At 42.9% G+C, this 17,804-nt stretch overlaps 2 protein-coding genes across 6 annotated transcripts; both read left to right on the top strand.

The window, feature by feature from the left end:
• The first annotated feature begins 374 nt into the window (after positions 1 to 374).
• On the top strand, positions 375 to 10,915 carry LOC114846909 (muscleblind-like protein 2a). 4 transcript variants are annotated; one of them, XM_029136139.3, is made up of 10 exons: positions 377 to 625; positions 3,214 to 3,806; positions 4,784 to 4,945; positions 5,034 to 5,225; positions 5,306 to 5,560; positions 6,260 to 6,307; positions 6,627 to 6,783; positions 7,144 to 7,179; positions 7,655 to 7,749; positions 8,152 to 8,290. In XM_029136139.3, the coding sequence occupies exons 2-10, from the start codon at positions 3,633 to 3,635 to the stop codon at positions 8,164 to 8,166; spliced, it is 1,134 nt and encodes a 377-aa protein (XP_028991972.1). In that variant the 5' UTR covers positions 377 to 625; positions 3,214 to 3,632; the 3' UTR covers positions 8,167 to 8,290. The 4 variants fall into 4 exon arrangements, with proteins under 4 accessions (XP_028991971.1, XP_028991970.1, XP_028991974.1 ...); XM_029136137.3 differs by lacking the exon at positions 7,655 to 7,749 and having other exon boundaries at positions 376 to 625; positions 8,152 to 10,915; XM_029136141.3 differs by lacking the exon at positions 6,260 to 6,307 and having other exon boundaries at positions 376 to 625.
• Positions 10,916 to 11,619: 704 nt separating this feature from the next.
• On the top strand, positions 11,620 to 17,599 carry LOC114847508 (ras-related protein Rap-2a). 2 transcript variants are annotated; one of them, XR_008693371.1, is made up of 3 exons: positions 11,620 to 12,664; positions 16,152 to 16,708; positions 17,345 to 17,599. XR_008693371.1 is itself a non-coding variant. In XM_029137329.3 (2 exons), exons 1-2 carry the CDS (start codon positions 12,351 to 12,353, stop codon positions 16,387 to 16,389), a joined length of 552 nt encoding a protein of 183 aa, XP_028993162.1. In that variant the 5' UTR covers positions 11,620 to 12,350; the 3' UTR covers positions 16,390 to 17,599. The 2 variants fall into 2 exon arrangements, 1 of the variants encoding a protein (XP_028993162.1); XM_029137329.3 differs by having other exon boundaries at positions 16,152 to 17,599.
• The last annotated feature ends 205 nt before the right edge of the window (positions 17,600 to 17,804 follow it).

Below are 17,804 nucleotides of genomic sequence, written 5' to 3' on the forward strand. Positions count from 1 at the left end.
CGGGATGTTTTTAATTTAACAAAATCTTGACTTCACACAGTCTTTCTCGAATTCATAATTATGTGTTTGGTAATTTAATGTTTTTATTTGCGCGTCTCAGAAATCTCACATGGTTTTATTGCTGTTCCCTTGGTAACAAGCGAACCCTTGCCCTTTTAGCCGTGTGGACCGTACCACTATCAACTGCAGGGGTACCTGAGGAAGGTTTAAATGTGCAATTCCATATTTGTTACCACAATTCGAATCGTATACAAAATGATTATTATATTATATTTAAAAAGCTCATTACATTTATTATTAATTCGTTTATTCCTTGAAAATTACATTGTTTACAGACTAGTTTCCCGAACCGCACCCCTCATTGTTAAAGCGACGAGCGTACAGTAAGCTGTCAGAAGCTTGTTGCTCAAATCTGTGCTGGACTACAAAGTAATGAACGTATGAGGTCGCGCGCGCAGGCGAAACGACCCGCTTTCACTGCGGGCACCGAGTCAAAAACACGCCGTCTGTTTGAAAGACGCGGTGTGACGACTTGACACCCCGTTTCCGTCGGTTCGGCGGCGCCGTCGAGTCGTCCGCGCTAGCTGCTGCGTATCGCTGAGTCCTCTGGGAAGCGGCGGATGAGGTAAGCGGGCGCTAACGCGGCGGCTAAGTGCGAGCTAACACATGTTACTGTCACCGCTCTCTCCTGACGTTAGCGCATGACAGCGCTGCTTGTAGCTTGCTAAGCGCCGTCTGCGATGACCCAGTGTGGGACGAGCCTGTAAATCAGATACCAAAGCTGAAAACGCGATAATAATACGGTGTTAAATATTCGTAGGTTACTCGATTGTCAGGAAATATAACTAGCACTAGCACGGGTGGAATATTTAAAGTATTCAAGCACTTTACTTAGATAAACGTGCTAATATCATACCTGTGAGAATAGCCTCATGCTAATTAATAGTGAGCTTATAATTGTATTATTTAATGTTTGTAACAGCATTACTATTCATACCAATCACAAGACTGTGAAAAGTGTATTTTAAGAAATTGTGTAGTAATTAGTCTATACAAAAGGCATAAGCAACATTAAAATGCAGTTGTGTAATAGACTTTGGGTTACTCATAATATAAACAGGTTATAAACAGGTTAGGTTCTGTTTATATGATTAACATATATATATATATATATATATATATATATATATATATATATATATATATATATATATATATATATATATATATATATATATATATATATATATATATATAGCAACATCTGTTGGAGCCTAAACTGGCCTGCAAATATGAATCACACTGAAGGACATAGATCTACATGTACATAACTGTAATAATCAACGGAAAATGTGCACAATGCATTTTTGCAATTCATGCTCCAAGATAAGGAAGAAGTTTAGAGTTTCCCAGTGTTTGTCGAACGTTATTCATAAATAAAGCATCATTTTCTGCAGCTGCAGTCGTTTTCACACAGCACACCAGCTTCTGGTTTTCCATTGGTCGATTCCTGACTGGGAGGGTCTTCCTGGTGTCTGGAAACCAGGCAGGAAGGGGCTGGCTGGAAATATTTCAGCCAGAGTTTTTACTGTTGTGACGAGCAAGTCTTTGGGCTCTCAATCCACTCGGCAGAGAGAAGGATTAAAGCTGGTGTTGGGGTAATTTTCTTCATAGTTTTATTGGTATTGAGGATTAGTCTGTGTAGTTTACGTTCTTTATAATCCGACAGAGGTTTCCAGAGCTGTGTGAAAGGGCAGAGGTAGGTTTTCCTGCTCCGTTTCCTGACTTGTTCCTAAGGGAATTTCCTGCAGAGTGCCAGGGGAGAGCAAGCAGTAACGCCGAGGCTCGCTTTCTGTTAACAACAGCAGAGTTTATTCTGAATTTGCTCCTTTTGGGTCTTTGTGCATTCATGGGCTAATTGCACTCAGCGGAGCAACTTTGCAGCTCTTGTACAGATTTATTCAGCTTATGAGCTGAACACATATCTGCCTGCTCAGCGACTTCCTGTGTGTTTTACCACTTAGTGTACAGGTCTGAATATCCTGCCCTGTGTTTAACTCCCAACACTCTGTGTTTAATCTTTGTCTTATATATGTGCTTCAGTGTGCATTGAGTCAGCAAATCTGACTGCAGTGTTTGTGTCACCCGTTTAGCCAATAGAGAGCAACATAGGAATGGAAAATAGGTTGGATGGAAGAATGTACATAAATGGACACAGTAAAATATGATGATTAATGTAGTTTAGACGCATAGTCTGCTTTTGTGGATGTAATATATGTGTTATAGATTTGAGACTATGGAAATGTTCCTACCCTCTCTGTGATTTATTCATGACACCAAGCTACTCATCCCAGACTAGCTAATGACTATGGCTCTGTGGCTGTAACACGGCCAGCGTTTTTGCTGCATACGTTGTTATGTGACAGCAGTAACTACTAAGGTCAGTTTAATAAGTTCAGATGTTGTGAGCAGCTGCAGTTTTATGTTTGCTACCAACAGACATTAGGCTGGAAAAATAGTGCCAGTGCCAGTGGTTGCCCATAAAATGATGGGGAACCCTACTCCTAACCCAAGCATCTGTTATGATGCAAATTTGATTTTGTTTCTAGTAGACAGGGTTTTTAGTACACAAATGGACATAAATACAGGAAAATGCACCTTTTACATTAAATGAAAGATGTAGCTTTCAGAGAAACATATAAAATCGATTTAGTTGTGGTTGAGGGGTGCGTGAGTTCATAATCATCTTCCACTTGTCTAGAGAAGAAATGAATGAGGAGATATTGACATAAGTTATTTTCAGTCTGAACACGATCTTAGTCATCACTGGGCCAAATGTTAGTTTGGCAGGTTCTTCATCAAGCTGTACACTAATTATGTCTTGGTAAAAATCTCAGTCTTCTCTAAATGTATTCAGTTTCAGTTTGTCACTGTTATTACAACAAAGTGGTAATAATTATGACTTTGATGATTAATATTCAAATTATTTTTTTGAATAATGGATTTGTGGTTGTTTAAGGTGTCATATTGAGAATATTTTGTAAGACAAAAGATCCATTATTTGCAGTTCTTGTGTACTTACCTGGCAAGTGACTAATTACACAAAGGCACATTTGTCTGCTGCAAACTACTAAAAACAGATTTCTATAGAGAGCAGTGACGACAACAACAGTAACATATGTATACATATGTATATATATTCCTCTCTTCCAGATCTCCAACAGAAAGTGCCTTTGAGAAGCTGTCCCTGACTTGAAGCTGGTCTGTGTACACGGCCAATCTGTGCATTCTCTAAAGTTCAGACAAAACTGTGAAGTACAGACAATAAATATCTCAGATGTAACTGCTATACCACCATTTTGTGCAATTCCAGCATCCAAAATATAATGAAGTACAGCCATAATGAAAGATCAACTACAAAAGGCTAAAGTATTAAGATTGTATTAAATTTCAGAGGCACCATCAGTGGTGGAATATATAGTTTAACTTGACTTGCAATTACATACATCTTCTTACTGCTCCAGCTGATGGAAGTATCACCTACATACAACCAGCCTACAGATTTTAGTGTATGAGGCACACAGCAATACGATTGGGTTTTAACATTGAATGTGTGACATAAAGAGCCGGGCATGGCGTTGAGCATTTCTTCAGTAAGAGACACAAAATGGCTCACTCTGGAAGTCTGTCGGCAGTTTCAGCGGGGCAACTGTTCTCGTAGTGATGAGGAATGCAAATTTGCTCATCCACCCAAGAGCTGCCAAGTGGAAAACGGGAGAGTTATTGCCTGCTTTGACTCACTGAAGGTAAGAAATATTGCATGCACTGTATTATCTGTGACAGTTTAAAGATAACCCGTAAAATGGAAAATGCACTTTCACATTGTCATCTATGTTCATAAGGCAATCAAACCGCCGAAGAAAAATGAAATCACCATATTATTCTCCATTATATGAAGTTTATTGTCGCCCTATTTGCTGTTAAAATATAGCTAATACCAAAGTTTTTCAAAATTTATACTGTTATTATCTAAAGTAGCTATTTTTCAATGGTAGCTCGTATATATAGTGGTCAGAAATTTGAATGATAGAAGCAATAATAGTAAAGCTACAATTATTCTCCATTATAAATATTGTTTATTGTAAAGTAGAAAGAATGAACCTAGGTCAAACAGTGAATACCTGCTTATCTGAGAACATTGTGTGAATCCTTTCTACTGGTCGTATATAGTATTTTGTCAAGTAATAAAAACGTGATTACAGTAAAACCTACAAGAATAATCACTAAAAGTAACTAATATTAATTAATTTAATGTGAGAAAGTCAGATCAGCTAAAACGAGACAACTTTAGTGAATGATTTGAATCTAAAATGAGACACTAATCATCTTACTTAATAGCCAAACTGCTGAAATGTAAAGAAACTCATCTCTGCAGTCCCACAGCTGAGAGGCTCAGTGATATTTCATATGGCCCTTGAGCTTATCATAATTTCTCTTATTATAATATTGTTAGAAGAGAGCACTGCAAGTTATTATCTGCTCTTCATCTATGTCACACTCTGCAGCCCAGTCTGTGATGTTTGTACAGGGTGAATCAACTGCACTATATAATGTATGTCCAAAGCTTCATTCAGTGTCAGTTTGAGGAAGCACAGATATAGAGGCTAATGGATATTCACCTAATAACTGTTAGATACTGTTGGTCTAGACCATTTTACAGGCTGATTGTGACGTATCCTGAGACATTGTGTTCCTTGTGTCTACTCATTTCCTCTGATTACAGGGTAGATGCTCAAGAGAAAACTGCAAATACCTTCATCCACCTTCGCACTTAAAGACTCAGCTGGAGATAAACGGGCGCAACAATCTCATTCAGCAGAAGACAGCAGCCGTGCTCGCCCAACAGATGCAGCTCATGATCCCTGGCCCTAGTCTGCAGCCTGTGGTAGGACCCTCCAAATATTTACTCACTGGCCCATTTATTAGCCTCAGTTGGACAAGCTAATGCAAGGAAATACATTTTTGTTATGCAGGGACTTGGCACCAGTACTGGTCTTGGTTATGGGTCATACATGGCACCTTTGAGCCACGGACTGAGCCTCCTTCCCTCAGACATCCTCTCCAGCAACCCCGTTCTTGTTCCTGGGAGCTCTCCTGTCACAGTTCAGAGTTCCTCCTCTTCTTCTTCTCCCTCACAAAAGCCTCAGCGTACAGATAAACTAGAGGTATTTTAAGGCCAAGTCGTGCGATGGTCATCTGAAGTGAGGTACATTTCTCTCACTTATCCTTATATTGCTCTGCTCAGGTCTGTCGTGAGTTTCAGCGGGGGAACTGCGCACGAGGGGAGACAGATTGCCGCTTCGCTCACCCCAGCGACAGTCCCATGATTGACACCACCGATAACACCGTCACTGTTTGCATGGACTACATCAAGAGCCGCTGCTCCAGAGAGAAGTGCAAGTACTTTCACCCTCCGGCACACTTGCAGGCCAAAATGAAATCTGGTCAACAGCAAGTCGGCCAGACAGCCGTCACAGCTCAAGCCACAGCGGCTGCTGCGGTAAGAAATAGTGTTAAAAGTGTTATATTGGATGAAAACCTTACCTGAAAACACACAAAGCTATGAGCTACAATAACAGGGCTCTAATGTGAAGTCTTCATAGAACGTTTTTCATCTTCATTATCTTTGTATTGTTACTTACATATACATGAGTTTCTAGTTTCCAGCATTGTAAGCCTGTCTGCAGTGCTTTATGACACTGGATACATTCCAGCTGTTGATTCGTGTAAAACCAGGACCTCTTTAACTTACCAATAGGATTTTCAGCGTTTGCTCTTTAGGCTTTTTGTCTAAAGCTTTAAAATAAAAAAATAAATAAAATATGTTTTTTCGTTATACTGTATGTATTAGTGCCTGATTCCAAACAAATAAATAACAGGCTCTGATCAAGTAACAGTAGCCACGTATCAATGTGCAGTGTTCACGACTGTGCCTCCTCATTGTGGATGTCAGTCAGATATGGATGAATCTGTATTTATGGTGTTCTTTAATCAGTTATTTTGATTACTGTGCATGGATATTGTCCTCTGAGTGGTATACTACATTCTGATTATTTTGTTTTGTTTTCCCCCTTCTCACCTATCCACAACGCTGTCCCCCATGATGCACCTCTGCTTGCTGTTGCCTGTATGTTAATACGCTTGAATCCCATTGGCCCACTGCCATCATGTGCTCGCTGCCTGCTATTAAACGGCTCAGTCGACTGCCAAAGCAGTGAAGCGACCCCTCGAGGCAACTGTAGATCTGGTATTTTCACATTTTGCTTTGCATGTAGCTCTTAATTTTACTGTAAAAACTTTTTTAATTTCTGTCATTGTCATTGTGGCTTCTTTAAGTCTCATAGTATTGGTAGTGCTTAAGTTATTGTAGAAGTTTTTGTAAGTACATTAATCCATTCATATTTATATCCTTCAACTGTGTCTTTTTCACCATGTGATAACATAGACTTTAATTTTGTAGTTTTGTAGTACATACTAAATATTCAATGTGTGTGAAGCCTAGCTGAAAAAAGAAAAAAGGCCTTGGAGAGTTTTAATAGTTTATATCTGGCTTTTTCCCGTTTCAGGCATTTCCTCACAGCGTCCTGCAACCTCTACCAAAGAGACCAGCCCTTGAGAAGAGCAGCTGGACCAGCTCTCTGCTCAGTCCCAGCTTTTTGCACTACCAACAGGCTCTGGCCAACACACAGCTGCAGCACCCCGCTGCTGCGTTTTATCCCACAGGTAAGACATGGAGTTCAAGCTACGCATGGTGTTGGGACAAGATGCCATTTTCAAATTCTTTTCATTTTTCTACATTTGTTCTGGGTTTAGATGCTGGTCGCAGATGCCATGCATGCTAAATGTTGTGACATAAGTACATTAGGTGTCTCTCTAAGATTTGCAGAATGTAATTACTCATAATCCTGAGTTTAACTACAGACCTTTTTCACAGCAGACATTTTGACACACGCACACAACCATACACCTTACCTGCTAGTGATCACTCAAGCAAACATTGTTTACACCTGTTGACTTACAGACTATTTAGTGCCAAACATAAAATAAAATTATAACTAAAATACACTGTCTCCCATTTGACAGGTTCTATCTTGTGCATGGCTCCAGCTAACAACATTGGTAGGTATTTTCATAGCTTTGAGAAAATATGTCTGTAGTACACAGATGATGCTTTGAATATGTCTCATAACTATTTTTGTTACAAAGGTTTACTGCATCTGTAGCAATTGTTTTTTGTAGAAATGTCATCTGCTACCAATTGGGATCAGCATCCCTGAGTTTTAATGCAATTTGTTTACATTATGCTCTATAAAGTCTCTGATGGTTTTTGTTGGCGCTCTTGTGCACGCCATGTCTTGGGATGTAACATCGTCGATAGATTTCCTAATTTTATCTCTTATGAGTCCTCCTTTTATGTTCTCCCCTGCTGTCTCGCTTTGCTGTGTGATCACATGCCATCTGCTGGTCTAACCCAATGATGGCTTGCTGCTAATGTCATTTTGTATTTGCCTGGCACAAGAGAGACAAACGTTGCGACGGTTACCATAATGCTTCACCTCCCTTCTCATTGCTTTCATGGTTCCCTTCCTGAAAGTTCCCATGATGTACAGTGCTACGCCTGCTACTGTCTCTGCAGCAACTACTCCCGCCACAAGTGTCCCCTACACAGCAACAGCACCAGCCAATCAGGTTTGCTCCTTTTACAGCTTTCTGTCATAAATCCTTTAGCTGTAAATAAGTGCTTCATCTGTAAATTGGGGGAGCTGCTTTGTCAGCATAGCGTTGCCTTGCTTGCTCTGCCTATCATAAAGCTTTATCTACCTGAAACCTTCAGTAGAACTACTAGGCTTCATCTCACCCCTTTTCCTTAGTGTGGCATTATTATATATATTTTTATTGCATGTTTTTGTCTCGTTTGAGTGTTTTCCTCATGACAGGTCTGATGGTTTCTGAAGCTACAACAGTAGCTTTTTTGGTCATCAATCAATTTTACAATTACAATACAAAGAGAACTTGTAGAAGTAGTAATGTTGAGGTGTGTGTTTATGCTTTGTATATTTTCTATCATACTGTCTTTTGCCTCTAAAACAGATTATCCTCAAGTAGCCACCAGGATCGGAAGTCAGTGCCCTGTTGCTGCTGCGAGAGACATCAATCCACTCTGTAAATACTCTGTTGGCACCACACAAAGTACCCAACAAGCTGCATGCTGATAATATCACTGATGGAAAGGTTGTAGACATGACTTTGAACTGTAAGAAAACCTGCATAACACTTATTTGTCAACTTATACTGGGTTAGATACTGTAGGTGTTGCGGAAGATTATTGTATATACACGCGTTTGCACCTAAACTAACATGTGCAGGGTGTCATGAGAAGTAATGTGCATGATATCCTTGTTTGTTTTCCTCTCCTCACCTGGCCAGAGCTGCATCTTCTCCGTGAGCTGAAATCCAGCATTTAAACTTTTCAGGTATACAGTGCTCATTTTCAGCAGGAAACACATGCACATAGTCTCAGTACTCACTGAAAGCAAACAGCATGTAGAGAGGAAATGTTATTATTCATTGTAAAGTGATCTGTTTGAGATTTATAATATTTTATTATAATATTTGGCAACAAATTGCTCTTTTCTTCTTAAATGTTTTAAATAAACCAATAGACAGTTTTTCACATGAATAATTGTTAATTTAGTGCCAGGTTTAATTATTTTAAACCAGCTAGTAAAAAGCACTTATTTTACTTTTACACTTCACTTTTTAAACTGTATTTTGACGGGAGGAGTGCAGTGAGAGTAGTCATCTGTATAGGTTATCCTCAGAGATCAGGACCAGTGCTCCACCTCCTGGCGTGCCTTTGCATTGCATGTACCATAGATACACAAATGAAACCTATAATATTATACATGCTCTTCTCATCAAGTCACTGAAAGTCACGGTGAGTTTCACGCTGATGTGTTTTGACTCATTGAATCACTGGACAAATCCTAACTCGTGACTTGCATGGAAACACCTGGAACAAAGAGTTAACATCTGCTTGTTAGTTTTGTTTCAAACCAGAGATCAGTCAGCGATATCTAGGTTTACACTAATGTCACAAACCTATGATCCTATGATTATTGTTTCATTGCTCATTATTTGATGATTTAAGGGCTGCACTATCTGGTCAGATAAGTATACTTTCTTTTAATATTTTGGATTTAGACTCTGTTCGTAGGCACGGAGCCTTTTGTGTGCCTAGAACATGATACGATGTCAGAGTAAAATGTAAGGTTTAGTTTGTGATTGGCAGATGTATGTCCATCATGCAGTAGGTTCAAGAGGGCTGGGCACTTGTCCTATAACTACAAACCAGTTGAAGTCATCTTTGTGACTCCACAGCCATTGGAAGCCAATAAAGGCTGTGGGGGGAATACTACTGCTAATATTCCAACTGTTCTTGTGATTCTGACGCATGAGTGTGTGAACCATTAGTCTTAATGTTACAGTCACTTGTCAGTACTGTAATTTCGAATGTTATAAGTGCCTAAAGAGTTGTGCATGCAATAAAAAGGCTTTATGTGGAAAAAATGATTCAATGTAATCTAATAACACTTAGGAAGAAATGGATTTGTCACTGCATTAAGATTTTGAATATGCCTGTTAAGGTTTAGTGTTAGAAACACTTTTCCCTTATGCTCAAATGTGTATGTATGTGCTAAGTGTAATAAGTTAATATTCAGCTTCATTTAATTTTCTTTCAGTTTAGTGTTAGTGTTAAGTAATTAGGCAATATTAACTCAAATATCTAAGCGGATATAAATATAAACATTTCATTTGCTTTCTAATGTGTTTTAAAGTGATTGATTGTTTTTTAAAATGTGTGTGTGTACATGTGTGGCTAACGCTGACAATCCACCATGAGATGTTGCATTTGTTCACATATTTTCCTTTGTAAGCTGTTTTACAATGATTGGAGTGAATATACATAATATACAATACCTGCACATTTTAGAGAGTAAGCGTGTAGAATGTCTTTATGTCTTGTCCTCTGTTTTATGATGAATGTAATTTATGAAACAGACTTTAGCTTTGCTGCAGGTTCCTTCAAGGACCTTGATCTATTGAGTTTGGCTATTAAACGTTGTCTGTGTCGAGGCATCGAATGTCAGAACAAAGAGAAGCTTCAAACATTGCACCCTTGTCACTGCCTTGTCACCTCTAAGAGACAACAAACCTTTATGTAAACAAAGGCCATGTTATTTATGTGCAAAAGTGCATTGTACAGGTTACATTTTTTTGAAAATGTAATTTTGTAACAATAGTTTGTCATTTTTATTGTTATGGTTTGTTGCTGAGGCAATCTAAAGCTGCAGTGATAAAAACTGTATTTTTGTAGGTGATCGATTTGTTGTTTTCCCTCACAATGTTAAATTATGCTCTACCAGGTTTGACTTTATATAATTCCATGGTGAAATGCCACAGGTGATGTAGTGTATAATTCTGTAAACCAGCTTGTTGTGTTTCTCATGCTAACACCTTGCAACAAAGAGTTATCACATTCATCTCAGCTTTCAGATGGGAAGCAGCAAGCATCAATATCTCCTTTTCAGTTCAATTTGCCCCATTTTATTATGCCTGTTTGTAAAATACATTTTTTCTCACCTTTTGATGCAAAGCTTGAATGACACCGTAGGGATATTTGTCAGAACGATATGAGGTCACTTTGGCAGATGGAAGCACGAGCTTTGCCTTATTTTCCACCTATGTACTGGATTTCTTCATTAGGTATGAATTTCATACATACACTAAACTTTTCAGTGAAAATCTAGCTATAATAACTGTTTAGTTCAAGGTCAAAATGACCAATTATGAATATATATATATATATATATATATATATATATATATATATATATATATATGAATATATATATATATATATATATATATATATATATATATATATATATATATATATATATATATATATATAAATGTTCGATTAGGACCAACTAGGCATCCTCCAAAATGGTTCCAATAAAAGATGTCGCACACTTGAATATAAACTTTCTTTTTTTATTAGGAATAGTTTTCTTTGTGCATAATAAACACTCTAAGTGGATACATTTATGTTTGTTCCTGTAAATTCAAAATTGTGCAGAATCTAATATTGCAAATAAATGTAATTTACATGCAAACGTGTGGACTCTTAATTTTCAATATTATTCATTTGTATTTACAGGTGTGTTATTCTAAAATTAAGCGTTACTGTTCTGTTTAAAATCTTTAAAAATCGAATTCGCCTAATAATAAAACATGTATAATGATGATATGTATACAGACATATCTTTAAGCAGCTTTTATACAGCACTGTCATATTTGGGCAAAAGCAACTAAATGCACCGTTACCATAGCAACAGTATCCGAAGCATTTTCCTCCTGTTGGATGCGCATCCTCGAGCCGCCTCTGTGATTGGACGAGCTTTCTTTGGATGTCACTGGGGCAACCGAATGATGGGAATTTTAACACATGAACGGAAATGGAAGCGGCGAATCTTACTGGCTCCCTCCGCTCGGCTCCCATTCAGGCACGCGCGATGTTTACAGGGGAGCGGGCACCGCCATTGGACCGCGCGCGCGTCCGTTTGAGGGGGGCGGGCTTTTTCTCCCTTTGCCCCGGTACGGGAGCCGAGTGGGGACCGGCTAGTTACGCAGCGGCTGTGGGTCTCCACCCGAGAGTATGGCGGCTGGGATCGCGCTGGAGAGCGGGGGAGAAGCGGAGACATGTCCGCGACGGTGAAAAAGAAACAAGAGCCGCAAGTTGCTGGATGAAGTCTGCGAATAGTTTCGGTTGATGTTGCTTTTCTGACGCGGCCTCTGGGTCCGAACGCCGCTCCGGCACTTTATTCCACGGGCTAAAGCAGCGTTTTTCCAGCGTCCTCCGTGGAGCAAGTTTGTTTTTTTTCCCTGATGCACAGGGGCGCGAGCGAAGCAGATGAAAACCCGCACCGTCCACATCGCCGGCCGATCTTTTCTTCAGCCCCTGCGCGCGTTTCGGACGCTCGCGGCCGCGCGGCCGCTCGTCCGTCGGTGTCTGGGCCGCGAGGGGGATTCTCTACAATGAAACCCATCTTGGCGGAGCGACTCTTTGTGCTCTGCCATAGCTGAGCAGCGGCGAGCGGCACTCTGTTATCGACACCCCCATCAAAATGGGCCACGATTGGTGAATTGACTTCGTTGCGGGAACATTTTGCGTTCGTCTCAATGACGCGCGGAGATTGATACGTTACGACTCGATTAAATCCACGATGCGCGAGTACAAAGTGGTGGTCCTGGGCAGCGGCGGGGTCGGGAAATCCGCCCTCACCGTGCAGTTTGTCACCGGGACGTTCATTGAAAAATACGACCCCACCATAGAGGACTTCTACCGCAAGGAGATCGAGGTGGACTCCTCGCCGTCGGTGCTGGAGATCCTTGACACCGCCGGGACGGAGCAGTTCGCCTCCATGCGGGACCTGTACATCAAGAACGGACAGGGATTCATACTGGTCTACAGCCTCGTCAACCAGCAAAGCTTCCAGGACATAAAGCCGATGCGGGATCAGATCATAAGAGTGAAAAGGTTGGTCCAATATCACAGGAGTACAGTAATAATGTCCACATGGGTCGGGAGCGACTGGTGGAGATTATTCAGGCATTTGATGGTGGCCTCACAGGCCCTGCAGCTCCAGGATGGGCTGAGGCCTGGTCTGAGATGCTGCTGGTGCGCGGGGATGCTGTGCATCCTCAGGCTATAGCCTATAGAGCTCCAACACGTGCCTGCTCTATTTTAGTGGGCAAAGTCCCACACTGCTGCTCTGCTGTAGGTAGGCGAATGTCCCTGCATGCACCGCAGCCACAGTGTCCCTGAAAGTAATCATTGGTGATTTCTGGAGTGGCCTAATCTCCTCAGGGCTTCTGCAGACTTCTTAACGTTTCAGTCTAGACAGCTGCATCCTCACAGTGGCCGTTATTAGCAGGGGATAACTGTCGATCCGCGCTCCAAGCCAACGCCGGGGAGACCAGTGTGTCCAGTCCTTGAAGGCTCCATGGCCACTGTGCCGGATGCAGCGACCGGGGGAAACCCAGGGCGCCTCTGCAGAGAAGCCGCGGGGGCGGCAGACGGCAGCGAGCCGGGGCGTCCGCGCCAGGGAAGCCATGTTTTTAATTAACACACGGCCCGAGCTCTTTAGGAGGAGCGGCGGAATCGAAAGCATGAGAGCGTCTGATCTCCGGGAGCTGCGAGGCGCGATCCAGATATTGCGAGGTCACTGGAGTCGGCGGCGGATTGATGGTGGGGACGGCGAGGTCACGCCGGCGCGTTGCTGGTGACACCATAGAGCCTGAATGTCCAGCGCCAAGGATGCCGCGGCGCAGATCTGCCCCCTGCTCGCTCTGTGTTACACTGTGGAGGCAGAGCGCACTTATCTGACACTATGTGGACTCATCAGTCAAGGCAGCGTAAAGTCAATATAGTCCACATGAGTCCAGGCTCCACAGACTCACACCTGTGTCATAAAGAAGTTTAATAATGATTTAGATAAGGGCTTTGTGGCCACATTGTGTTGAGGTGTTGTTTCCTCTTTTGTTTTGACACTACGGCCTAGTTCTGTTACATCCTGTCCAGAACCACTACCAAGATGCTTTGGTTTGTGTCTTTTCCCACATGCACCTCATCAACAATCCTATAAATCTGTGTCTGCCCCCAGGTGAAAGAATGAGGTCAGGACGTTTCCCCATATGAGCTGATAGTGTGAGAATGGGAAGATGGGGAGTTATGTCTGTTTAGTGTGTGTGTGTGTGTGTGTGTGTGTGTGTGTGTGTGTGTGTGTGTGTGTGTGTGTGTGTGTGTGTGTGTGTGTGTGTGTGTGTGTACACACACAGTAAAGTGGCTTCTCTTCCGTCTAGTTCCACATCTAAGGGTAAAACTCTACAAACGCAGCTGCACTGATGCAAACAGAAAGTGGTGGCTACTGTTTTTCTTTCCATTTCGTACGACTTCACATCACGAACCACAACCGGCCGAACAACCGAAACTGAAAATATGAATGACATCAGAATCATATTAGACGTGTTCTCCTTTGTTCCTCATTGTTGCTCATTCGGCTTTTCCTTCAGGGGCAAACCTGCAGAGCTCTACATAAATATAACCCAATGTAATAGTATCGTCGTGTTCCTCAGTGCAAACAACAGACACACTGTTCCCAGACAGGGTGAAAGGCATTATGGGAACTTTACGCATCACAGTTGTACGCCACAGACTCGTGATCACTCAGACCTTGCCTCACAGGTGTCTGACTGTCATTCGGTGTCGTCGCTCCTGTTCTCGCTCGGGTCAGAGGTTCTGCTACGCTGCCGCTCCGGCGCTGAACCCTGTCGCCGTCCGTCGGGCCCCGGCCCAGAGGGCACGGGTGACCTCATCGCTCCTCACGTCCGCTGCCTCGCGTTAACCATGCACGTGCATGTGATTGGTGCCTGGGCGGATGAAGAGGCCACCCGCTCATGAATGGTTCTGTGGAGGCTCTGACTCAGCTCTCTGGACCGACCCGGCGTGCGGCCAGATTCCCCCCGTCGGCCGCCGTACGGTCCACATCCAGAGAGTCGATGCATCATGCATTATAGATAAGGCGCGTGGACGACACCCTTCACGCTGAAGCCCTCGCAGCCTCGGTATCTGTGGCAGCCGTCGCCTCACACGCTTCCCTCCCCTGTTATTATGACTATATATAGATTTACCTCTTTGCTTCCAGATGTCTTCACCCTGCTGCTGTTTACACTGAGGCCTAAATGAGCTGCAGCGCTTGCCCACGTCTGACCAGGTCAGATCCTCTGTTTTGAATCACAGAAGGGGAATGTGTTTGATGTTGTGTATTTTATTACTCTGGCTTCATTTGAATTCTTAGAGGAACTGAGAGCTGAACAGGATGGGTTGGTAGATAATATATAGGGGAGGTTATTGTCCACAGGCCTCCTTGAGAGATTAAAACAACAGCCCGGGGCATAAAAAGCAGGGGAACCCAGTGGCCCCACTGCCCCGGCTTAATGCTGACCCCCTGCGGCTCCTCCTAAATGGTTTGAGCCTAAAAGTGGAGGCCTTTCATGCACAACTAGTTTTTACAGTGAGAGTGGATAAGGAAATATAGGGTTGGGGGCGAGAACTGAATATCAACAAGTACGTGTTGTATCCAAATAGTCCCAGTGATGCTGCCAGTTTGTCATTCCGGTGCCTCGGAGCCTGTTAAATCCCGATCCCGTCCTCTGCGCTTGTGAACGGAGCAGGACGAGAGACTGAAGTGCTGATAATGTATTCATGAATGGATAGCGATAATGAATTCATGACTGGATCAAAGTGGACTCCTCGCCCTCCGCAGGTCTCGGCTTATTTAACATTGGGACCCGTAGCTCCCGATCACAGACGCGCCCGGCTGGAAAACCGGATCACGGCGGCTGCTCGCGCCCCGTCTCTCCAGCTCATTTCCTTGTGTACCTGTTACCATAGCGATGAGGAACGAGGGTGTATTTTTTTTTCTCCTATAAATAATTTAGAGGCATGTATATTTCATAGAGAGAGGGCAGCATCTGGGAACGGTAACGATGCTGATGGGAGCGCGACTGCGTGGATGCGGCGGCGCTGTCGAATTCCAGGCAACTCGCGCGTCCAGCGGGCGAACGTGTGCCCCGGTTGGTCTCACATCTGATGGAGATCAAAGCGAAACCAACCTCTTGTGCGTTCGGTTATGACAAAGTCCTCTGATGTGATCATGCACTGTAACCCCACCAGCGCTAATAATGATTTAATTGTTCATCCTTGCAGTGTTGGGGGGTTCTCTATAGAACTGCTTTAGCTTCTTATGATGGTGGTGTTACTGTTGTTCCTCTGTGGTTAAAGTCTGGGCTCTGATTGGACGAGCTGTTCAAATAAGGCAAATAATGTCCCTCTCTCTATTTTGGTGTGTAGCTCCATAGTTTCATCAGTTTACAGAACCTCCAGATGTTTTCTTTGTGGCAGGTGTCAGACCCCAGGATTCTCATGCATGTGCTGTGGTGTGTGTGTGTGTGTGTGTCCGTAGGTACGAGAAGGTTCCGGTGATCCTGGTGGGGAACAAGGTGGACCTGGAGAGTGAGCGGGAGGTGTCCTCCAGCGAAGGGCAGGCCCTGGCCGAGGAGTGGGGCTGCCCGTTCATGGAGACCTCAGCCAAGAGCAAAACGATGGTGGACGAACTGTTCGCCGAGATCGTGCGGCAGATGGACTACGCCGCCCAGCCGGACAAGGACGACCCCTGCTGCTCCTCGTGCAATATACAATAGCCCCGCGGTGTTCCAGCAGCGGGCCGGGTCGGACGGGCGGGAGCTACGGAGCAAGCGGATCGCACCAACACACGCACGCACATGCAAACCGAGCGGAAGACAAATTCACGTTTGAACGCGATGGATTTTAACTCAATGGAGCATAAAACCTGCAATGACATGATTATTAATAACAACGTGTGAGTAATGGTACATTTTGAATTAAGAATGCCAGAAATTGCCAGACGACAACAAGGAACATGCCCATGCCTTATGTTGCTCTGTTGGTTAGTCTTTGTCCTTAGAATGGTGAGAACACATCATCAGCACAGAGTCACAGGTCAGGATATTTTCTCTTTTGGTTGTTAATCGATTCTTTAACACCATGATGCATTTTCCTGTTACTGTGACTCACAAACCCAGTAATAGTTTTGCAGGATCTAGCTTTTTCTCACACACCTTGAGTTACTTGATTAACCGTTTTTTTTTTCCCTCCAGCTAAGTTTGCGTTTAGTGGCTGGTGGGAGGTTTTCTAGTGAACCTGAAGGCAACGCCATTCTTGTTTTTCCATTCAGTTTATATAAAAGGAAGGGAGAAAAAGTCTGTCTTTCTAAAAGCACCGGTGCAGTCACTATTTTCTTATTTTGAGAGTCTTTCACATATCGGGTGAGGTCAGACTGCTGGCAGAGAGGTCACCACTGCGACCTAATGGGACGCTGAGTTGGTCCCGTCAGTGTTTGAATATGTCTGAACTCTGGTCAGGACTGAGTGAAGTTAAAGTGAAGGTGCCAACAGTTGCCATTCATTTTCTTTCCTCTCCTCTGGTACCGATACGGCGTTTCAACATCCTGATCCCGTTTTTTAACTTTATTTTTTTTAGGAGCGCAGAGTGTTTAAATGCATAGTGACAAATAGCAACGACGAAGGCGACGATCATACGAATAACAAACGTAGTGTAAATATTTTGTATGGACAGCGGCAGCTCCGGTGAAGACGCACATGGAGACGAGGACTCCTGAACACAGGCTGTGGGGATGCGCAAACACGCCTGGATCCGGACACTGACTCAGCTGTACATCTGTGTTGCCACGGGAACCAGGCCGTCCCTGTGTAACCATTTTCATTGTTGATTTTATATTTTTTTATGTGACCATTCGCTCTTTATTCCCTCTCTGACTGGTGACACCGTTACATTTGACACCTAAACAATAAAAGTGCGTTCAACACTCGACCGAGGCTGCAAAGTGTGAAATGAGCTGAATGTTCGGGACTTCTTCCTTCTATAAACAAGTTGTTGTTTTGTTGTGCCAAAATCATCTGTCAGCTGTGGACTAGAAACAGTGTTTATTTAAATTAGTTGTAGCTTTTTTGCTTTGGAGCACTTTGTAGAAGTCTAGACCCAGGCAAACACGGTGAAAACACCTCGACCTTTGTCA

This window comes from Betta splendens, chromosome 21 (genome assembly GCF_900634795.4).
Source record: "Betta splendens chromosome 21, fBetSpl5.4, whole genome shotgun sequence".
Lineage (NCBI taxonomy): Eukaryota > Metazoa > Chordata > Actinopteri > Anabantiformes > Osphronemidae > Betta > Betta splendens.